The 23464-nt window shown below is 49.8% G+C and overlaps 5 protein-coding genes across 5 annotated transcripts in view; 2 read left to right on the forward strand and 3 right to left on the reverse strand.

The window, feature by feature from the left end:
* LOC310675644 (uncharacterized protein) overlaps positions 1 to 891 on the reverse strand; it is a 66542-nt gene extending 65651 nt beyond the window's left edge. Inside the window, exon 1 of the mRNA XM_083436616.1 lies at positions 826 to 891. The gene's annotated coding sequence lies outside the window, so the exon portion shown is untranslated. The remainder of the gene's footprint in view (positions 1 to 825) is intronic.
* Positions 1 to 3459, reverse strand: part of LOC310676856 (uncharacterized protein) — a gene marked incomplete at its 5' end in the record, with an annotated part of 37141 nt that extends 33682 nt beyond the window's left edge. The window contains one exon of the mRNA XM_083439033.1: positions 3432 to 3459. Within this exon, the coding sequence (XP_083295159.1) occupies positions 3432 to 3459 (28 nt within the window). The remainder of the gene's footprint in view (positions 1 to 3431) is intronic.
* Positions 3460 to 8037: 4578 nt separating this feature from the next.
* LOC310675734 (olfactory receptor 52L1-like) lies at positions 8038 to 8982 on the reverse strand (the record flags this gene model as incomplete). Its single annotated transcript, XM_083436773.1, has 1 exon — positions 8038 to 8982. One exon carries the CDS (start codon positions 8980 to 8982, stop codon positions 8038 to 8040), a length of 945 nt encoding a protein of 314 aa, XP_083292899.1.
* Positions 8983 to 16521: 7539 nt separating this feature from the next.
* On the forward strand, positions 16522 to 17478 carry LOC310676857 (olfactory receptor 52P1-like; the record flags this gene model as incomplete). The annotated part of the gene is made up of 1 exon (XM_083439034.1): positions 16522 to 17478. The coding sequence occupies one exon, from the start codon at positions 16522 to 16524 to the stop codon at positions 17476 to 17478; it is 957 nt and encodes a 318-aa protein (XP_083295160.1).
* Positions 17479 to 22822: 5344 nt separating this feature from the next.
* LOC310675549 (uncharacterized protein) overlaps positions 22823 to 23464 on the forward strand; it is a 28226-nt gene continuing 27584 nt past the window's right edge. Inside the window, exon 1 of the mRNA XM_083436381.1 lies at positions 22823 to 22890. The gene's annotated coding sequence lies outside the window, so the exon portion shown is untranslated. The remainder of the gene's footprint in view (positions 22891 to 23464) is intronic.

Raw genomic sequence — 23464 nt, forward strand, 5'->3', positions numbered from 1 at the left:
GGAGTAGCAGCGCCCATTTCCGGCTGCTTTGCCAGCAACAACCCCTTTGGGCCAGAGAGGATGTGGTCCTGGGATGCCCTGCTCTGGGTGCGAGGGGATTGCTGCACTGGGAGACACTGGGAAACTGGTCCCCAATGCAGCAGCCAGACTCTGGGCTGGGATCCCTCTCTTTATTCCTGGCCTTCCTCTCCCACCTTTTCCTCCTCCCTTCCTGTGGGGTTTTCTTGGGGGGGGGGGAGTCCATCTCCTCGTCCTGCTTTGGAAAACCATTTGCACAAGTTCCCTCTGTTGTGTAATGGGACTCCTCTGTTGTGCAGTGATGCTGAGAGACGTCACAGAGAGTCAAAGTCCTAGGGACTCCTTTGTTTGAAGGAGATTTCGGGGGAGTCATTGTTTTTTTGAAGGGGGGGCGGAAGGCCAAGTGAGATTGGGATCCTCTGATCTGCAGGAAGGAGAGCGTGGCAGACCTGGCCCCTCCCTGGCAGGACCCTCCCCTCCCTGAATTGGGGTCCCCCCCCCTCTTCCCGCGCGCTCTCTCCTTCCCTGACCTTCCTCCTGGGGAGTCTGGCAAAAAGCTCTGGCTCTCAGCCCCGGGGCTCCTTCCTCCTCTGGGTAGCAGGAGCATATGGAGGGGGGGGTCTTTGCACCCCTGACCCTCTCCTCCCTGACTTGGGGTGCCCCCCCCTGCAGGAGCAGATCAGGCCCCCCAGGCCCCCTCCCCTTCTGCAGCCCTGGGACCCCCACCAGATCCCAGAGAGAGAGGAGACTCACCAGATCCCAGAGAGAGAGGAGACTCACCAGATCCCAGAGAGAGAGGAGACTCACCAGATCCCAGGAGGGGAGAGCGAGGCAGCCCTTGCAAGGGAGACACCGAAGCAGGAAAGGACTGGGAGGGAGGGGCCTTGGCTCTGGAGGACCCGCCCCCCCCCTTGCTTCCTCTCTAGGAATGCAGCTCAGTTTCCTTTAACCCTTGGCAAGCCGAGCCCCCCCAGCTCAGCCCTCTCTCGCTTGGCAGAACCTCAGCTCTTTATTCTTTTGAATGGCTCTAAGGGGGCAGCTTCCCCCTGGCAAGACGCCGCCGCCGGTCTGGCTGGGGAGGGAGAGCCCTGCTGCCGCCGGAGGAAGAAGCCGGCCTGAGAGAGCTCTTCTCGGGGAAGGAGAGTGGGAAGCAAGGGAAGCTGCTCTCTTCCCGGCCCGGCTGGCCCTTTCGGGTGTCCGAGGAGTAGCAGGAACCCCCCCCCCCCAATCATTCAGTTTGTACAGACTTCACACACACTCACACTCACACACTACATACGCTACACTTCTGTTATAAATTCATAGAAAATCAACCATACATCAGATGGACTACAGTTCTGCCTTCAATACAATTTTGCCAGACAGGTTATTTCTTAAAATGATCAATTTGGGTATACATCAGAAGATCTGTCTGTGGGTAAGGAATTTCCTGACTGACAGGCCGCAGACAGTGAGAATGGGACCTTACTATTCTTCTACTCTAGTATTAGGCACAGGAGCTCCTCAGGGATGTGTGCTAAGTCCCTTTCTCTATTCCCTGTACACATCTGATTGTACCCCACTGTATAAGTCCAACACAATCATCAAATTTGCGGATGATACAACAGTGGTGGGGCTCATTAGTGAGAACGATGAGACTGCTTACAGGAAAGAAGTACAGGGGTTAATTCAATGGTGTAAAGAAAACAATCTTATGCTTAACACCAAAAAAACCAAAGAACTCATAGTTGATTTTAGGAGAAAGAAAAGTGTATTTTTACCATTGCACATAAATGGCGAGGAGGTGGAGAGGGTTGGTAGTTTTAAATACCTGGGCATTTATATCTCTGAGGACCTCTCATGGACTGCAAATATTAACATGGTTGTGAGGAAGGTGCAGGGGAGGTTGTATTTCCTGAGAATGCTCAGGGGACTGAATCTATCTCAGCACCTACTCCTGTCCTATTATCACAGTACCATCGAGAGTGTCTTAACCTATAGTATATTATCGTGGTATGGAAGCAGCTCTGAAACGGATAAAAAAGCTTTACTGAGAATAACAAAAATTGCCCAGAATGTTATAGGGCTCCAGCTACCAACCCTGGATGAGATCTTCACGTCTCGCACTTTGAAGAAGTCACACAATATCCTGAGAGATCCCACCCATCCTGCTCACAACTTCTTTGAACTGTTGCCTTCGGGCAGAAGATATAGGACAATGAAAACACGAACCACACGCCTTCTGAATAGTTTCTATCCAAGAGCTCTGATTGCACTAAATAATGATCTCAGGGCCAGTTGTAAGAAATAGCAAGCAGGGAGTAGGAAGGAATGAGATAGGGTTTAGGTCATGTTATGCTTTTAATAGGTCGTGTTATATTCTGGATTATGTATGTCTTATAGATTATGTCTGAATGGGATGAGAGTGTTGGAGGTACGTGCAAATGTGTATGTGAAGCCGGTCTTTGGGTGGGTGTTTGATTTTCGTTGTTGTGTATACTGTGTATATACGGACAATGACAAATAAATTTCTATTCTATTCTATTCTATTCTATTCTATTCTATTCTATTCTATTCTATTTGCACTGTTCCACTTTTATTTTACTCCATGAAGGAAGGACTACAAAATGGGTTTGATATACAGGCCACCATAATCCCTTGAGCATAGCAGCACATCCACAGGAGCCCTGCCCAGTTGCTATGCTAACCCTGATGGTCTCAGACAGAAGACAATCAAAATCACAAAGAACTTGCATATGGGAGTGGATTCAGCATGGACTGGAACAAAGGACAATGATCAGATTTCCCTCAGGGGGCAGGAAACTGCGACTACCTTTTGTCTTCAGAAAATGACTCATGGGGAGGGGTAGAAGGGAACCAGCCGGGTGACAGGACACTCAGGTTACCACCACAACTCCTCCCTCAACCCCTCCTTTCTGTAATGTATGCATGATGTTTCTGGGGGTGGGCTGGACCTAGAGGAGGGGAATTTCAAAAGTTTTTATAAGGTCTTGCACACCATTTTTATGTGTCTTTCCTCTCTCCTGCAAGTGAGGGGAGCACCCTGTTGCAACAGTTCAATAAAGGCCAAGCCTACAGGCTGCTGTTTTGCTCCAAGTTATCCTGGTTGGTGTCTTTGTTTTGTCCAAGGGAGCCCTCGGATTTTTCCGGTAACAGAGGGGGGGAACTGGCTCTCTCACTCCTGCTTGGGGGGTTCCTGGTCTCCCTCTCCTGAGGGCAACAATCTGGCCCTGAGACAGACAAGTTCTTCCTTCAGTTACACTCACTTTGTGGTTGCCTCATTTCAGAGGGCCCAACTGCTCTTAGATGTTCCTCAAGGCAGCGGGTCCTGAGTTCTAGCACTGCTGAAACAATGGCACTGGCTGCCAAGGAGGAACCAAGCGAAGTTCAAAATAAATAAATCCTATTCTCACCATGAATGAGCAAAACTTTCTTCTGCATGTTGCTATACAAACATACAATAGTATATTTCCCCTTCCAGAAATGCTGAATTGCTGATTCAATGGACAAAATGGTTGCAGTGATTTTTATGTGTTTGAAAAGGAAAAGGTTCTGACCTCCTTTGCCTGGTCCTCAGACCCTAGTCGGCACAAAGAGTCCTTGAGAAAGAGTACTTTGCAGAATGCTGCTTTTATTATTAAAAATCTTCTTCTCCAACCACGACAGACAGCTTTATACATATCAAATGCAACCAGCTTTCTACCATCTGACAACCCAACCCACAAACAGACCATCAATGACCACCCTATATATTATAGGCATATGTGGGTGGAAGGTTGCATGAATCATGCTGGCTTTGCTGATTCATTGTAGGCTGCCGACTCATGCTGACTCAGTTCCTTTTGTATTAAAGAAACAGTGGCTAATTTTAAGCTGTGACACCCCTTCTGTTTCTTTTTTTTTTTAGTAATTTTTATTAAGTTTCATATTACCAAATTAAACACATCAGACCAATTAATCCAAATTATAACAATACATATCATATAATCCAATTGTTTTCCAAATTATAAATTTTTGTGGGGGGGTACCCATGCTTTTTGATCGGCAGGAGTCCAATCCTCAAATATTTCTGCTGCTTTCATATTCAGAATGATATTTCCAGTCCCTTCTTCTCAACCCTTGTCATTACTCATTTTCCTTTTCATTCACCTCCGAATTGCTCCGCAAGTGGGTTGAAAAAACCAGTCTTATTTGTGTTTCTGTGTGGGCTTTGTACTGCTCTCTCGTAAATCACTCTCATCCAATAGTCCAGGCATTTCCTCTCAAGCAAGCAATCGCCATTTTGTCGTCCCAATGAAATACAGTCTAAAAGCTCGCTTTTTAACTTTCCCGACCTGTTGCATCGTAAATTAGTCTTTTTCCAGGAGGGCTGCCCCTTCCAGTTCACAACCTCATCGAAAATAATAAATCTTCGGCTCGCCCTCCCCAAGACCAAACCTCCTGCAACACAGGTCTCGTATCAAATCTCCATTCTTATTGCGTCACAAAGAGAGCCCTTCTTCTTTCCAAATCTTTTACAGAGTAAAACCTTTAAGTTCATATTATTCCCACACAGTTCATTTTTAGTCCCATTTGCCAATTAGTTGCTGTGACAGATCTACTAAGAGGGAGGGTTATTAGTTAATCACATAGAGCAGAAGAAATAAAAAGTCATTCCCTCCCCCCTTTCAGTTCCATTGCATTCCATTCCACATACCATGTCTGTAGTACTTTGATGTAATCTTCCGTCTCAGTCTTCTTCATTTCAGTGGTAAAATTGTTAGCAGATAAGAACCTCCTGCCTCTCTTGAAACATGTGTGTTATCTTTCACCAATTTTTTTCCTTTTAAGTAACGCAACTAGTTTCGCACCTGGAAGCAGCTTCGGAGGAGTTCCGAGGCCCGCCGAGGGTTGTGCACCCAGTGCCTCACCCCCTCCTTCTTCCGAACTCGGGGGTGATTTATGGCAACAGCGGGTGAAAACTGCATCTCTCCCCCCTGGAGAGATGAAGGGAGACTGATTTACTCCCCATAATCAGCCTCTAATTACCTTGTGCGAGCTGGATAGATGTTAATATCTGCCATCTTCCAAGGCGCCCCTAGCGGCCCCCCCGATACCCCTTCTGTTTCTTAAATGCAAAACAAAACAAAACAAAAAACCCAATAGAAACAAAACATACATACACTTATATATATAAACCCAGTTTTGTCATCAGTTCGTTATGACCTGTTGCTGGCAACAGCTTGGTAAACAAATCAGCAATATTATCTTGTGATTGACAATACTCCAGTTTGATTACCCCATTCTGCACACTATCTCTAACGTTTGCATGATGAATAGCAATATGTTTTGGTGCGGATTTCATTATTTCCGAGCCTGCTAATGCAATGCATGATTGACTATCTTCATACACTTGGATGGGCAAATCCACTTTACCATCTAGGTCTTTTAGCATCTGTATAAACCACATGATTTCATTGCATGCTAGCAACAGACTCCCATATTCTGCCTCACAGGATGAGGTCATGACAAATCCCTGTTTCTTTGACCTCCATCCTATTATGGAATTGGCACATAACCATTCCACTTGTAGATTTTCTGGTAGCTACGCAGCTCTCCCGGTCCGCATCAACAAAAACTTCTAGTCTCTCGTTTTGTGCACTAGATATCTCTAAACATACACTTAATGTCCCCTTTAGATATCTGATAAGCCTTTTCATTGCACACCAATTGGCAGTACTGGGTTTAGATACACGTTGGCTCAGAACGTTTGTAGTACACGTAATGTCCGGCCTTGACTACCGGCTTAAATACAACAGTTGTCCTATTTTTGAGTGGTACAAATCAGGCTGATCAAATTCATCATTACACACTGTCTTTGGGAAATCTGGTGTCATGGGAGTCTGAACTGCTTTGTAGTTTTCGATGCCAAACTGCTTGAGCAAATGAAGAACTTTCTCCTTCTGGCTCAATAGGAAGCTTCCATCCACAGATGAAATCAATAAGCTCACAAGTCAGATGGAAAAGTAGTAGTAGAAGAAGAGTTTGGATCTGATATCCTGCTTTATCACTCCCCTTCAGGAGTCTCAAAGCGGCTAACAATCTCCTTTTCCCTTCCTCCCCCACAACAAACACTCTGTGAGGTGAGTGGGGCTGAGAGACTTCAGGGAAGTGTGACTGGCCCAAGGTGATCCAGCAGCTGCAGGTGGAGGAGTGGAGACGCGAACCCGGTTCCCCAGATTACGAGACTACCGCTCTTAACACCACATTCGGCTCATGCATTCAGGCTGCAGCCCCTCTTCTGTTGTCACACACACACATAGAGACACAGGAAGGAGCATTCAGAGGTACACACCTCCTGAATATGGAAGCTCTCCATTTTATTTTTTACTTTATATTTTTTAATTTATTATATTTATACACCACCTTGATCTTTTGAGGATCTCCAGGTGCCTTACATGGTTTTCCTCCTCCCCATTTCCTCCTCACAACGACCCTGCAAGGGAGGGGGGCTGACTCCAAGGGCACCCAGTGACCTTCATGGCTGAGTGGGGATTCGAACCTATGTCCTAGTCCAGCCAATACACTGTCTCCTCCTCCTTGAATTAATCTAATATCCTTTTGAGATCAGAGAGACCTTTGTCTAGTTCAAGAAGGGTACTGAGCAGCTGGAAGGGCAGCAGAGGAGGGCAGCCAGGAGGATCAAGGGTCTGGAGACCAAGCCTGATGAGGAACGGTTGAGGCAGTTGGGTATGGTTGGCCTGGAGAAGAGGAGACTGAGAGGAGAGCCATCTTCCCATATCTCAAGGGCTGCCAGAGGGACCAAGCTTGTCTTCTGCTGCTCCAGAGGGGAGGGCAGGAAAGGAGATTAGGACTAAACATCAGGAAGAACTTTCCGATGGCCAGTCTCTCTGGGACGGCGGTGGACTCTCCTTCCTTGGAGGCTCTTAAGCAGATGTTGGATGGCCACCTGTGAGGGATTCTTCACCCGTGACTCCTGCATTGCAGGGGGCTGGACTAGATGACCCTCTGGGTCCCTTTCCAGCTCTACAATTCTGACTCTAGGAATCCATGCCTGGAAGTGCAACCTGGAGGAGCTCTTCCAGAAGGGACGCCCTCCTCAGGCCGCATCCTGCTCTGACCCAGGCGAGGCAAAGGGCTCAGTCTGGAGAGCAAAGCTCTGGTGGTGTGTCAGCCTTTCAAAATCCTTATTTAATGGGAAGTGAACAAGTTGTCCAGTAGTGATGTATGGAAGTGAGAGCTGGACCATAAAGAAGGCTGATCGCCGAAGAATGGATGCTTTTGAATTCTGGTGCTGGAGGAGACTCTTGATAGTCCCATGGGCTGCAAGAAGATCAAACCTCTCCATTCTTATGGAAATCAGCCCTGAGTGCTCACTGGTAGGACAGATCCTGAAGCCGAGGCTCCAAGACTTTGGCCACCTCATGAGAAGAGAAGACTCCCTGGAAAAGACCCTGATGTTGGGAAAGATGGAGGCCACAAGGAGAAGGGGACGACAGAGGACGAGATGGTGGGACAGTGTTCTCGAAGCGACTAACATGAGTTTGACCAAACTGCGGGAGGCAGTGGAAGACAGGAGGGCCTGGCGTGCTCTGGTCCAGGGGGTCACGAAGAGTCGGACACGACTAAACAACTAAACAACAACAACAACAACAAACAAGTCGTCTTTTGCAATGGTTCATGGAAGTTCTAGGAGCTAGTCTTCCTTTGCCCAGCTGGACCAGAATCCCCCTTTCCCCCCATTTTTGGAGGAATGACCTGCTCTGAACCCTCTCCTCCTCCGTGTTGCAGGTCATGCAGTCCTTTGGGGGGGGGGGGGAAGCCACCATGTCAGAACCATCCTGACAAGAAACTCTGCCTTTTCCCAGGACACCAAGACTTAGAAAGTGCCTCTGCCCTTTCCGGATGCTGTGGGTGGGGGCACAGAGTCTTCTAAGCCAGTGTGGTTCGGGGACAGCCTTCCGATGCTGCAAAGGCTGCTGGGGGCAGCCCACCCTCCCGGATCATTCCCCCCAGACCTCAAGCCACCCTCCCGTAGAAGACCCTGGCCACCCTGCTTCGGATTGGCTTCGTTTTCACCCCGTACACGATGGGGTTGAGCATGGGGGGCACCAAGAGGTACAGGGTGGCCAGGAGGATGTGGACCTGGTGGGGGACTCTGTGGCCAAAGCGGTGGGTGAGGAAGGAGAAGAGCCCCGGGATGTAGAAGATGAGGATCACACAGCCGTGGGAAGCACAGGTGCTGAGGGCCTTCAGCCGCTCCTGAGTGGAGGGCAGGCGGAAGACGGCTCGCAGGATCAGGGTGTAGGAGAGAGCGATGGAGAGGACGTCCATGCCCACCACAAAGAGGGCCACAAAGAGGCCATACATCCTGTTCACGGTGGTGTCTGCGCAGGCCAGCTTAACCACCGCCATGTGCTCGCAGTAGGCGTGGAGGACGACCCTGTGGCCGCAGAAAGGCAGCCTCTGGAGGAGCAGGCCAAAGGGAGCAATGAGGATCAGACCCCGGAGGAAGATCAGCAGCACCGCCTTGGCCACAGTGGACGTCCGCAAGATGGCCGAGTGTCTCAGGGGAAGGCAGATGGCCACGTAGCGGTCCAGGGCCATGGCCACCAGGATGCCCGACTCCACGGAGGAGAAGGCATGGATGAGGAACATCTGAGCCAGGCAGGCGTGGAAGCTGATTGTGCAGGGCCCGAGCCACAGGATGGCCAGCATCTGGGGCAGGGTGGTGGTGGAGAGGACCAGGTCAGTGACGGCCAAGGCAGCCAGGAAGAGGTACATGGGCTCGTGGAGGCTGGGCTCCAGCTTGATGACCCCCAGGAGCAAGGCGTTCCCCAGCAGAGCCAGCACATACATGGAGCAGAGAGGGATGGAGAGCCAGTGCTGGGAGGCCTCCAGCCCAGGGATGCCCATCAGGAGGAAGGTGAGGGGCCGGAGGCTGATGTTACCCACGGCCGTCATCACTGTGGCAGCTCCAGACACCTGGGAAAAGCAAATCGGAGAATGGATGGTGAGAGAAGCTGGGAGAGGCTGCCAGATCAGGCCAGAGAGGACCCATCTAGCCCAGCATTCTGTTCTCACAGCGGCACCCAGGTGCCCATTGCGGGGAACCCGCAAACAGGATCAGAGCACAAGAAGAACTCCTGTCTGTGGCTTCCAGCCACTGGCCTTCAGAAGCATGGCTGCCTCTGACTTCCTGGCTGGAGTCAGAGAAGAGACATCTGTTGGCTTTTTGCAGTATAGTAACGCTGCAGAGAGCTTGCTGGGGAGAGCTTGCATTAAAAAGAAAAGGGACTCAAAAATAACTTAAACAAGGTTTTAATAAGAAAAACAAAAACTCCTTAAACACTAAATACATCTACAAACAAACACGACCCAACCACCAACCCATCCCCCAGGGTAAATGGCAGAGCTAGGTGCTGCTCCTTATATACTACACCCAATTCCCGACACAGCTTAATCAATGCAACTCAGCAGCACCTGCTATGTTTCACAGCTGTAAAGCTGGATCTCGTTAGTTTACCCTGGCCCTTGCTCTGGCCCCTTAAAGATATACACATCGGGTGAAACAATGATGAACCTTTACACTTAAAGAAACAGTTCAACAACATCATCCTGGCTAGCAACTATCAAGAGTCTTGATTCGGGGTGGGGGGTGGGCATGGGGTTGAGATCCATGGGCATTGCCAGGGGGCGTGGGGGGGGGCAGCTGCTCCCCCCTAAATCAGGTACAAAGGAGAAATTGTAGAAAGGTTTTGACAGGATTCTCTGAGCACTTGGAGCGAAAAGAAATCAATTTAAAACAACTGTTGTTGAGGCATTTCATTCTGAATCTGACAGAGGATGATGGCGGGGGGTGTCCTCTCCCTCTAACCTAAATCCTGGCTATGCCCATGTTGAGATCTTGATGGTTTCAAGTGGGGCATCTTATTGTGCTTCCACCCTGCCCTGAGCTCGATTTCATTCACGGCTGAGGGCTCAGAAGTGTTTAGGTATTTTACTCCACCTGGAGTCCTGTGTTTAAGGAAGATATTGAGCAACTACTGGGAGGTTTGTGGGAAGGGTGGTCAGGGGCCTGGAAACGAATCCTTGTGACGAAGCGGGGAGGGAGTTGGGGATGCTCAGAGAAGAGAAGATGAGGTGACCCGAGAGCCGTCTTCAAGTATCTGAAGAGCCCTGGAAGATGGAGCAAGCTTGTCTTCTGCTTCTCCAGAGGGGAGGACTCAAACTGATGGCTTCTATCTACCAGAAAGGAGATTCTGACTGAACATTGCGCATCACTTTCTGAAGACAGGAGCTGTTGGGTGGTGGAACAGACTCTCTCAGAAGTGGGTGGGCTTTCCTTCCTTGGAGGCCTTTAAAGGGAAGATGGGTGGCCACCTGCCAGGGAGCGTTTAGCTGCAGTCGCTGCATGGCAGGGGCTGGGCTAGATGACCCTGGGGGGTCCCCTCCAGTTCTCCCATTCTGTGATTCTGTTCTTCGTTGGCCTCTTTCTCCGAGACGTGACCCCGCCCCGGCCCTTCCAGCCTCCCTCCCAGGCTTACCTGCTGCCCATAGGCCACCTCCACATCCCAGCCAGTTCTGAGGCTCCTGCTCAGTGTCTCAGCCTTGGTCAGGCTGCCCGATGATGTTGATGCTGAGGGGACTTTAAGTGCCCATGTGCCCTCTGCCCTGGCATCTCCTCCCAGACTCTGCCAGCTGCTCTCCACTGGAGCTCCCTCGCGTGAGAGAGTTGTGTGAGGGATCAGGGATCACTCAGGGGATCGATGTCACTGGCCTGAGGGAAGGAGTCGCCTCAGAAGGAAGCTGCAGAAGCAGGCAGGTTTCACAGGTGCAGGAGGGTCAGGGCTCCCTGGTACAAGGTCCCAGGAGAGATCCTCCTCAGCACCACCAGGCCCAAGGGACGAGCAGGAGGGATCCCTCCTTCACAGAAAGAGAGAATTGCAGAGTTGGAAGGGACCCCAAGACTCATCTGGTGCAAAGCCCTGATCTGAGAGGAACATCCTCTCAGGGGAGAATATCTGTCCAGCCAGAGGAAGGAGCCTCACAGCTGAGAAGGGGAGACCATGTTGAGGGTCTGGAGGGAGTATTCAGACGGGAGAGAAGCTGGAGGGAGAAGCTGTGGGAACATGTTCTTCCTCTTTGGTCTCCAAAATATTATTATATATATATATATATAATATTTTATTGGATTTTACCATAAGTGAACAAAAAATAGAACACAACACAACAAACCGAAAAAACAAAAAAGAAAATACAACAACATACAAACACCAAACAACAAAATATATAAAAGAGAAAAAATAAAGATATTAAAAACAATTTTTGTCTCCTTATATTCTTTGCATTAACTTGTTTCTGCGACTTCCCCAGACCTCCCTTCTCTGTATTCCAGATCATATATTCCGTCAGCAAATTCCTTCCCTCTGTCATATTTTGATTTTATCATAATCTTAATGTCTTAATTTAATAACATTTCCTTATATCTTAAAATAATAGATCTTTTTCTTTACACTTTTTTACTAATAACCTTTTACATTCAATCTGGTGTCATCAAGCATTCATTATCTTATAGTGTTTCTGTAAATAGTCTTTAAATTTCCTCCAATCTTCCTTCACCGTCTCTTCTCCCTGGTCTCTGATTCTGCCCGTCATTTCTGCCAATTCCATGTAGTCGATGACTTTCATCTGCCATTCTTCCAGCGTGGGTAGCTCCTGTGTCTTCCAATACTGTGCGATGAGTATTCTTGCTGCTGTTGTAGCGTACATAAAAAATGTCCTGTCCTTCTTATGCACCTGTTGGCCGACCATGCCCAGGAGAAAGGCCTCTGGTTTCTTCTGGAAGGTGTATTTAAACACTTTTTTCAGTTCATTATAAATCATCTCCCAGAAGGTCTTGATCCTTGGGCACGTCCACCAAAGGTGAAAGAATGTACCTTCAGCCTCTTTACATTTCCAACATTTATTATCAGGTAAGTGATAGATCTTTGCCAGCTTGACTGGTTAAGCTGTGAAGGAAGCTGTGCTGTTTCATCAGGAAACCTGATTTTAAGAAATTGTATTAATTTAATTTTGTTTGATTTGTAATAATTTGGAAAACGAATAAAAATAATTGGGGGGTAGGGGGGGATGAGGAAAAGTGCCCCCTCATTCACGCACCCCCCCCACCGCGCCGGGTGCCCCGCCCCTGTGGACGGCATGCCACACCCCTGGGATGCACACCACGCCCCATGGGCAGCCCACCATGCCCCCAGGATGTGCGCCACACCCTTTACCTTTTTATCTGAAAGACCACGTTCCCTCGCACGAAGCTGCCCAGGGTCTGAGACCTTTGGGGAGGGCCCCTCTCTCAGTCCCACTGCCCTCGCAGGGATGTTTAGTGGGGACGTAGGAAAGGGTCTTCTTGGTGGTGGCTGCTCTCAGACAGCTTTGGAACTTCCTCCCAAGAGAAGCTAGACTGGCTCCTTCTTTGTTGTCCTTACATCAGCAGGTAACGACCTTCCAGTTCCAACATAAGAAGGTAGGAATTGCTTCCAGCAGAGCAGCCTCTCGGTCAGCTCAGAAGAGAGTCTGGCTGTTGAGGATCTTCTGCTATGCAATGGCCTTGCCTTAAGAAACAGAGTCTGGAACAGACTTTTAACCGAATCACTGTGGGAAGAAGGCTTGAGTTTTCTTCTGCTCCTGCTTCTCTGCTTCCCCAAGACAACACATTCGTTCTTTCATTTTATTTGCATGCTCAAAGCGGCTTACAACAAAGAAAGCAGGAAGACATTGCAAGCAAACACTGCAAAACCAGTGTCATGATAAAATAGCAAAACAATAACATTGCAACAATTTCATAATAGCATAGGATAACAACAGTGAATACAACAATACACAACAAACCATGTTTCAGTACTGTAAATATAACAAGAGCCAGTGCTTTTTTTTCTGGGGGGTACGCAGGGGTATGCATACCCCTAAACATTTTGTGAATCTCTGTACTTTTGTCCATTTACTGTATTTATTTTCCCAGATTTGAGCTCTAAAATGGTGATTTTCTTGAGTCAAAATGAGAGTACCCCTAAACTTTTTTTAAAAGGAAAAAAGCACTGACAAGAGCACTTAAACAACATGCATGCCAAGTGCTGCCTCCCTAGCGCTTGGCATCCTGCCCCCTGGGGGGATGGCAGGGAAAGGAAGGAAGCTGTGAGGTCTTTTGCCCAAATGGTCCACCCTCTGGGCCTCTTTGTGCGAGTCCCACGAGGCCACGGACGGGCTGTGGACCTGTAGGATCAGGTGGAGGGGGTTAGGCAGGATCGGCTATAAACGACATGCCTCCTAACCCTGGCACACTTTTGCCAGCGGGGATCCCAGGCACATAGCTCCTGCAATGGGGAAGCAATTCTCCTGCCTCCCCGGCTCCTACTCCAGGTAAGTCTGGGGGCAGCACTGGTCACATCTGGCTGTTGTGAGGAGGGGTCAAGAGCCTGGCAGTGACAGTGGCTGCAGAAATAATGTTGTGGGTTTGGAGGATCTGTCTGGGTGATGCCCCGAGTCCCTGCTAATTCTTGGGGGTTCTGTAACCAGGGGGGATTAGAATCGATCAGAGGATTCGCATGGCTGGACTGCTCAGAGAAGTTTCTCGGTAAGACAAGGACCTTCTCTGGCCACCTGAGTGTCCTCCTCAGGATCCCAAAAGAATGAGCTGGGATGCAAGAGCTGCAGCTAAGGAATGGGGCAACCCAGACTACAGGGGGCGGGAGCTGTCTCCATCTCACCTGGCTGCTAGGTAGGAGAGCAAGAGCCAGAGGAGTTGTGTGTTAGCTGAGCTGGAAGCTGGAGACACAGAGACCGCCTTGCTCTGTGCTGGAGCCAAAGCAGTGGGGTAGGAAGGCTTGAAATAAATATTATCCGGCAACCAATATGCTCCTTTGGTTTCAGATAATAAATGGGTAGACGAGTCTAGAAAGTCCCAGACACAAATTTCAAGGCCCTCTAGCAGCCATGGTGGCTCATTTTCCAGATGTTATGTATTTAGCGTTTAGAAGAGTATAGGGACGCGGGTGGCGCTGTGGGTTAAACCACAGAGCCTAGGACTTGCCGATCAGAAGGTCGGCGGTTCAAATCCCCGTGACAGGGTGAGCTCCCATTGCTCAGTCGCCGCTCCTGCCAACCTAGCAGTTCAAAAGCCCGTCAAAGTGCAAGTAGATAAATAGATACCGCTCTGGAAGGTAAACGGCGTTTCCGTGTGCTGCTCTGGTTCACCAGAAGTGGCTTAGTCATGCTGGCCACATGACCCAGAAGCTGTATGCTGGCTCCCTCAGCCAATAAAGCGAAATGAGCACCGCAACCCTAGAGTCGGCCATGACTGGACCTAATGGTCAGGGGTCCTTTTACCTTTACCTAGAAGAGGATACTCGATTCTGACCAAACGAAGTCTCCTGGTGCATGTTGTGTTCTGCAGGTGCTTATGTGGGTAGCGTTAAAACCAGGAAGGAGGGGGCACTTAAACGACTCCCCCAAAATCCCAAGTCCCCACCACAGCCTCAAACTAAGGCCAGGACAATGACCATTGACCCAGGCACCAAACATACACAACATCATAGAGGCTCAGAAAAGCAGTCTATAAAATTGTATCAATAAGCGGATTCCATGTATCTTACTGTTTTCTCTGACTATCCAATATAGAATCAAATAATCGCCAATGACTCCTCTGGAAGAGGGGAATCCTAGGCTCCCCCTGCCTCCATCATCCCTTAAACATAAGGTCACCTACTCCTTGCCCCTCCATTAGGCGTGAACTTGGCCTCACAATAGGAGGCAGGAGGCAATCAAGGGCAGCACATACCCCAGACAGAAACCAATTGGGATGGTGGATTGGATCCTGATATTTTCAGAGGAGAAACACAGGGAAGCCCTGCAGCTGGGGGGGGGGTGTATAAATACTCTCATTGGTCTTTAGACTGGGGGTGGGTGATGAGTGGATGTTTCTGCTTGGCAAACACTCCTCTTTTGTGACATATTTGTGATGTATCGATGATGCTTCGAGAACAAGCATCATCATGTTCTCGAAGCTACCAGCATGAATTTGACCAAACTGCGGGAGGCAGTGGAAGACAGGAGTGCCTGGCGTGCTCTGGTCCAGGGGGTCACGAAGAGTCGGACACGACTAAACAACAATTGATGATGCAGTTGGAAGTGTGCTATGGGGAAGGTGGGGAAAGTCTTAAAAGTTCACGCAACCCCTGCTCTGGGTTCCTACTCTTTGTGTGTTTGAACCTCGTTGCAACAAATAAAGATCAGGTCTACTGACCGCTGTTTGCTTCTTTAACTTGGCTGGAGACTCCTTCTGTAGCTGACCGGGAGAGACCCGCAGGGAGAGGCACCCCAATGAGCTGGGCAGCGGAGCAAACCCTCACCCCAGGATTTCCCCTTATCAGTAGGTATCTGGGCCAGCTAAAGCCATTATCTTGCAAAGAGGCAGGTGGGAGCAGTTCAGCAGGTTCCTTCTACTCGATTCTAAGCGCAGAGATGCAAAGTCACAAACTTGGAAGGGACCCACAGAGATCTTCCAGACCATCCTCCCAATCCTCCAGCCGTATAATGGCATTAGGATATCAGATGTTGTATTTCCCGTGACTTTCCTAAGGATTCCCAGCACGGAATTTGTCTTTTCCACATTTTCATCTCCCTACCACCCCAGGGTCTTGCTCCCCGTCAGCCGCTAGCAGCCCAGACCCTGCATATCAGCTGCCGGTGCTGATGGGAATCACATTTGCTGCTTATGCAGATGCTGGTGAGCCTGATCTCCAGAAGCTCTCCTGGCTTTCGGAGGAAGGCAGATCACTCAGGTGCCTGGCAAATGCGCAGCCCTGAGGATCCTTTGCAGTTTTGAAACACATGCAGAGTGATGCAGCCATTTCACCTCCTGATGAAGCAGACACCACACACAAGATTTTGAATATGACTCTTTTCTTGCAGGATGGCAATTATTAACAAGCGGTCATAGTATTTATGCATATCAAGTCCAATGCAAGGCGTTTCTCTCCCTTGAGCCCAAGAGAGGATCTTCTTGCTTCTTGCTTTCAAAGCTCCTTTGCAGCAGTGCGTAAGTTGCCGGTCTGTCTGTCCTCCCAAACTCCTCCAGGCAGTGTGTTCTTGGAGCCTCCACATTCAGCAAAGCAACAGTGGTATAACCTCCAACTCCCCCCCCCCTGCAACCCCCCACTACTTATGACACAGACATGCCAAATTATAAAGGGAGCTAACAAATCAACAAGGCAATGATTCAGTGTTTCTGTAACCTCAGTTGGAGTCACGAGATTTTGCAGCTGTTACATTACATTACATAGGTTTGCTTCCCCCACTACTAAAATTTATTTTTCGTAAAATAACAAATAAGGCACAAATGCTAGCAACACTCTCTAACCAGAGGCTGCCCTGCGCTTTGTTTCTCCCCAGGGTCTCCTCCTCAGCCAACCCAGCCATGCCGCCCAAAGATGCCCCTGGCCCTGGTCCATGATGCTGCCTGGCACTTCTCGCAATGCCACCGCCAGCGCTCCAGGCTCCTTCACCCTGCTGGGCATCCCAGGGCTGGAGTCCCTGCAGGCCTGGCTCTCCATCCCCTTCTGCTCCATGTACTGCGTGGCCTTGCTGGGGAACCTGTCCCTCCTCTTGATGGTCAAGACGGAGCCCAGCCTGCATGAGCCCATGTACCTCTTCCTCTGCATGCTGTCCCTCACCGACCTGGTCCTCTCCTCCTCCACCCTGCCCAAGCTGCTGGCCATCTTCTGGTTTGGCAGGCAGCCCATCGGCTTCAGCGCCTGCCTGGCCCAGATGTTCTTCATCCACTCCTTCACGGCCATGGAGTCCGGCTTCTTCCTGGCCATGGCCTATGACCGCTACGTGGCCATCTGCAACCCTCTGCGCCACGCCACCGTCCTCACCAACGCCGTGGTGGCCAAGATCGGGCTGGCTGTCGTGGTCCGGGGGGTGGTCCTCTTCTTCCCGCACCCCTTCCTGGTGGGCCGCCTGCCTTTCTGCAAGTCCAAGGTCATTGCCCACAGCTACTGCGAGTTCATGGCCCTGGTCAAGCTGGCTTGCGCGGACACTGCGGCCAGCAGGGGATACAGCCTGAGCCTGGCCTTCCTGATTGGGGGCTTCGACGTGTGCTTCATCAGCCTGTCCTACGCCCTGATCCTGCGCACGGTCTGCCGCCTGCCCTCCAAGGAGGCTGGTCTCAAGGCGCTGGGGACCTGCAGCTCCCACATCTGCGTCATCCTTGTCTTCTACACCACGGCCGTCTTCTCCTTCCTCACCCACCGCTTCGGCCACAATGTCCCTCACGCCGTGCACATCTTCATCGCCAACGTCTACCTGGTGGTTCCGCCCACCCTGAACCCCATCATCTATGGGGTGCGGACGAAGAAGATCCGGGACCGGGTGCTGCAGGCCGTCCTGTGCAGGAAGAGGTGATGATGGCGGCCAAGCAGCTCACGACGTAGTTGCAGTTCCTGCATTGCAGATGGTTGGACCAGATGTCCCTTGGGGACCCCTTTGAATTCTACTGTTCTATGAAGCCGCAGAGCAACTCTTGCAGGGGAAGAACCATACCAGGAAGGCATTGCTCTCCCATTTTCTACTGGGACTGTCTTTGGAGGCTACTACATTTTGGGTGACTTGAAATCCTGAACACAGACTAGAACCCCACAAACTGATGGTGATGCCCAGAAGCTCACTGCCATCTTCAGATGGCACAAACATGGTCTTGCTGGGCCTGGGGTGGGAGTGGGGGTAATTCAGCAAGAATCTTCTGCTAGCGTTCCCCCCCCCCCCTTGAACCAGGATGAAACCCAAACTTACAATTTTTGGTGGCCTTGACCCAGTCTGTAATGGATTGGCTGGATGCAGAGGAGGGGTGGGGGGGCACCAGCTGGGGAGCCCCCAAGGTAAGAAGGCTCAGAACCTGGGGAGTGGTGGTGGGATGTTGAATGGTCAGAGGGAGAAGACTGGGAAGAGAAGGTGTCAGAAGCAGAAGAGGCAACAGGGTTTAGTGAGCAGAGAGAGGCTGTGGCAGAGAGCAGTCCAGAAGCAGAGGCAGAAGCAGAGTCTGGAGAGGAAGGGGAGCCAAGAGGCAGAGTTCAGCCAGGCTGGCAAGGAAGGCAGGTTGTCTTCCCCTCCTGCTGCAACAAGCTCCCCCAGCACCAGGAGAGGGATGAAGCAGGAGAAGCAAAGATGGCAATGCGGGGGAACCTCAGATTGCTTAGGAAGGGGGAGGAGGAGAGTTAGAGAACTGTGGGAAGGTGGGGTCCTTCAGTCCCCACAACTGCCTCATGGGGCAAGAGCTGTGAGGAGAATCAGAACTTACAGGGTTAACAGTTCTGTGTGACGTCTCACATTCTGAGGCGTGGTTTAGTTCACATACGGGAATCTTTCTTTGTGTGTGATTTTCCTTTCGTTTTTTGCTGAAAGGCGAGAAGGTTGTCTGCTCTCTCGCCAGGGAAAATTTACGATGTTTTCCAATGCAATTAAAGACTGATAGAGATAAGCAAGAAGCCTGCGTTTCAGTCTGATTTATTACCCACACACGAGGCAACGTTTCCTGCCGCTGCGAATAACTCTGCTAAAAGTTTTAAATCAGCACGAGCAGAAAGGCACAGGGAAGTGTGCCGGACGCCATCTAAAAAACCCACAAGAGCTACAGGGGTGAGTTGCTGTGCTCACTAGGCCTGTTTTCTTGAGCTGCCTTGTTCCTTTGAATAAGTAGTTAACTTCACTGATGCCATGTGAGTTATTGCTGCCCTGCTCCTGACACAACCCCTGCCCTGCAAGTCCATTTCTAAATTTCTGGCGGAATATCGGTGGGGTCCAGGTGGAGAAGAAGCTTGGAAAGGCTCTCTTTCTCGTGGAGAAATTGCCATGAGAACCCATCCATTAAACTAAGTTAATTTCAATTAAATAGAAACCTGGTAGTTCTGCTGGGGTGAGTGGGACTGGTGAATATTTACTATTGCTTCTTGAATATGAGCTGGAAACGATGCCTTATGAGGAACGGCTAAGGGAGCTGGGCATGTTTAGCCTGGAGAAGAGGAGGTTAAGCGGGTGATATGATAGCCATGTTCAAATATATAAAAGGATGTCACATAGAGGAGGGAGAAAGGTTGTTTTCTGCTGCTCCAGAGAAGCAGACACGGAGCAATGGATCCAAACTACAAGAAAGAAGATTCCACCTAAACATTAGGAAGAACTTCCTGACAGTAAGAGCTGTTTGACAGTGGAATTTGCTGCCAAGGAGTGTGGTGGAGTCTCCTTCTTTGGAGGTCTTTAAGCAGAGGCTTGACAACCATATGTCAGGAGTGCTCTGGTGGTGTTTCCTGCTTGGCAGGGGGTTGGACTCGATGGCCCTTGTGGTCTCTTCCAACTCTATGATTCTATGATTCTATGAATAGGTAAGTGAAATCAATCTGAGGTAAATGATTGCTGAGGAAAAAATGTGCTCTAAAATTACACTTATGGACTTTTTCTAACTCCTTCCTGATTTATTCCTTTACACTTTCTTGGTTCATGAGACCAACCTATTCTGTGTGTTACAACTCTTGTTCACTGAAATATGTGTGTTTGCTCTTCCTCAGAACTCTCCTCTGACAGTCTTACATTTTCCATCTGTTGTGATGTACTAAAACAAAATATTGCTTATCCTTCAACTAAAGACACCATGGTAGCTTTCAGAAAACCTGTTTACTGAGCATTCAGGAATGGCTGACATAAAATTTGCAGTTACAGGTAGGTAGCCGTGTTGGTCTGCCGTAGTCGAAACAATTCCACCCACTTTGAAGATTTTGGCAGGTATCCCATCAGGTCCACTGGCTTTGTTGTTTTTCATTTGGTTAATAGCTGTACACAATTCTCCCAGATTTGGAGATACTGCAAGCTCATCTCTAATTTGTTTTTGCGGGATTTGTCTCAAGGCAAATCTAAAAAAATGTAGTATAAACACTGACAACTGGGAAACACTGGCCTGTGAGCGCTCCAGTTGGAGAACAGCCTTGACCAAAGGTTTCATGGACTTTGAAGATACTCGAACTCAGGACCCAAGGGAGAAACGTGCTAGGAGGAAGACACGCTTGGCAAATCCACACCGTGATCAGCACCCACCTGGAAACCTATGTCCCCACTGTGGAAGGGCATGTGGATCCAGAATTGGCCTCCACAGTCACTTACGGACTCATTGTTAAAACTGTGTTTATGGAAGTCAATCTCGGCTACAAGTGATCGCCAAAGAAGAAGAAGAGTCAAAACAAAATAATAAAAAATTATCCAGTAGCACCTAGAGACCAACTAAGTTTGTTATTGGTATGAGCTTTCGTGTGCTCATCTGTTTTCTGTATTTCTGTCTTGCAATAGTTTAAATAAAACTCAGTTTCCTCCTTGAATGCAAGTAATATTAGTTTAAGAAGCACTAAAACTGGACGATGGAATTTGCAACCTGAAACCTCCAACTTAAAACATGGGTGTTTTGGTGTGGCAGTAAGTGTACTTTGGAACTCCCTGCCACTTGAGTAGCTGAACTCACATGTCTATATGAATTTCTTAAGTTTTCCCAGTGAGCCAGGACATTTATCAGTGAATTCTTACATTTGGTATTGTGTAGCAGAGGCCCTTTGAACCTTTGAACAGATAGGAAGAAATTGTGATGAACAATTTGTGGGGACAAATCACAAAAGTCACAAAAGCGATTGTGCTGATTTTGGTAGTGGGCTGCATGCGCATTATATCTGCTGGAGGGACAACCCCCCCAACCTATACATACCGTATTTTTCGCTCTATAGGACGCACCGGACCATAGGAGGGGGAGAACAGGAAAAAAACTTTTTTTCTTGTTCTCCCCGTCTAAAACAAGGTGCGTTCTGTGCATTCAAGGTGTGTTCACCCGAAGCCTCCGGAGCCCAGCGGGAGTTCCCACTGGGCTCCGGAGGCTTTGGGTTCCTTTTGACCTGCTCTTTGGGGCTGGCGGCGGGAAGCACTGCTTTCCCCGACCGCTAGCCCCAAAGACCAGGTCGGGGAGCAGTGCGAAGGCGTTGCGCACCTTCCCGCTGCCCCCCGAGCTTGTGGGGCTGGCGTTGCAGCCTTTCCCCACCTTCGTACAGCCTTCGTAGCCTCCGCAGGGCAGCTAACCCCAAGCTAGAACAGCGAGACGGAGTGCTGCGCAGCACTCCGTCTCCCTGTTCTGGCTTTCGGCTTAGCCGTGCAGCCTGCATTCACTCTACACATTTCCTCTTAATTTTTGGAGGGGGAAAAGTGCGTCCTATAGAGTGAAAAATACGGTAAATTCCTGCAACACCCTCCAGTGCAGGGGGAAAGAACCTTGGGATATGTGAAGATGGCTCTCCTCTCAGTCTCCTTTTTCCCAGGCTAAACATAGCCAGCTGCTTCAACTGTTCCTCATCAGGCTTGGTTTCCAAACCCTTGATCATCTTGGTTGCCCTCCTCTGCACACCTTCCAGCTTCTCAACATCCTTTTTGAATTGTAGTGCCCAGATCTTGACACAGGATTCCAGACGGGGTCTGACTAAGGCAAAATAGAACAGGACTATGACTTCTCTTGATCTGGTTGAATCAAGTTATCTGCACCCCGTATCAAGCTGTCGTCAAAATCAACAGTCACGGCTGCATTTCCCTGGGACCTTCTCCCCAGGAACTGCGGTTGAGGAAGCCTCAACCTCTTCTGGAGGAAATAGACTTGGGTGCCCATTGCTGCTGCTGTTGGCATCCGTCTCTCTCGGGAGACTACGGAGGAGGAGGGCACCTTTGGAGGTGAGATCTTTGGATGAAGGATGGTACGTAAATTTAATAAATAATTAAAATAAACATATAGAATCTGCTTTGGAAAACAAGATTTATGTAGTGCATAATAGATGTTGATTGGCACTTGATGGATTTATTTGCTTCAGCACACAGTGAATTTAATGGAGGGAAAGAGTGGCCTGGACAAGGCAGAGGGAAAGGAACAGCATCATTTGCCTGCTTTTTATATGTTCTGTGTTTTAAACGTCCCTGAGATCTCTTGATGAAGGGCGGTATGTCAGGTTAATAAATATTAACAACCACCACCACCCGTTGTTAGTCCCTTGAATGAGCAATTAAGCATTTCTGGGAGGGGAAATGGCATACGATTGTGTATAAGCATAAAAGGCATGCATTAAAAGATATAATTCAGGATGAGAATGGGATTTATTTATTATGAGCTTCGCTTGGTTCCTCCTTGGTGGCCAGTGCAATGGTTTCAGCAGGGCTAGAACTCAGGACCCGCTGCCTTGAGGGACATCTAAGAGCAGTTGGGCAGGGGAAAGGTCTCCCTTGGGAGGTGGTGGACTCTCCTTCCTTGGAGGTTTCTCAGGAGAGATCGGACGGCCATCTGCCATGGATGCTTTAGCTGAGATTCCTGCGTTGGTGGGGGTTGGACTAGATGACCCTGGGATCCCCTCCTATCTCTCCACTCCTGAATTCTAGGAGGAGCTTCCTTGCCTCCTGCAAAGCCCTTTTCCCTGCAGGCTCTTCCTCTGGTTTCTGGCCAAGGGAGGGAGATGCTCAGAGTCCAGCCAAGAGCCTCACCCCCAAAAGGATATCTGGGCATTGGCGTAGCCAGGGGGGCAACTGCCCCCCCCCCATCCATTAAAAATAATAAAAAGCTGAGATTCTGCAAAGCGAGAGAGGGCTGAGCTGGATGGACTCGGTTTTGCAAGGGTTAAAGCGAACTAGGCTGCCTTCCTAGAGAGGACAGGAAGCGGGGGGGGGGGGAGCAGGTCATCCACAGCCTCCCTCCCCAGTCCTTTCCTGCTTTGGTGTCTCTCCTACAAGGGCTGCCACACTGTCCCCTCCCGGGATCTGGTGAGTCTCCTCTCTCTCCCCCCAGAGGGTGCAGTGGGGAGACGGTGGGGGTCCCCAAGGCTGCAGCAGGGGAGGGGGCCTGGGGGGGCCTGATCAGGGAGGGGCCAGGTCTGCCACGCTCTCCTTCCTGCAGAGCAGAGGATCCCAAACTCAGTTGGCCTTTCAGAAAAACAATGTCTCCCACGACATCTCCTTCCTCAAACAAAGGAGTCCCTGGGACTTTAACTCGGTGTGACGTCGCTCAGCGTCATTGCAGAACAGAGGAAACATCTGCAAATGGTTTTCCAAAGCTGGACGAGGAGGTGGACTAGACACCCCACCCCCCCAAAGAAAAAGTGGGAGAGGAAGGCCAGGAATAAAGAGAGGGATCCCAGCCCCTAGTCTGGCTGCTGCATTGGGGACCAGTTTCCCAGTGTCTCCCAGGGCAGCTCCCCACGGAGGCCACTGCAGCAATCCCCTCGCACCCAGAGCAGGGCATCCCAGGACCACATCCTCCCTGTCCCAAAGGGGTTGTTGCTGGCAAAGCAGCCGGAAATAGGCGCTGCTCCCTGAGCCTCCGGGGACCTTGGCATCA

Source organism: Podarcis tiliguerta, assembly GCF_965153285.1.
Source record: "Podarcis tiliguerta genome assembly, chromosome: 4".
Classification (NCBI taxonomy): Eukaryota; Metazoa; Chordata; class Lepidosauria; order Squamata; family Lacertidae; genus Podarcis; species Podarcis tiliguerta.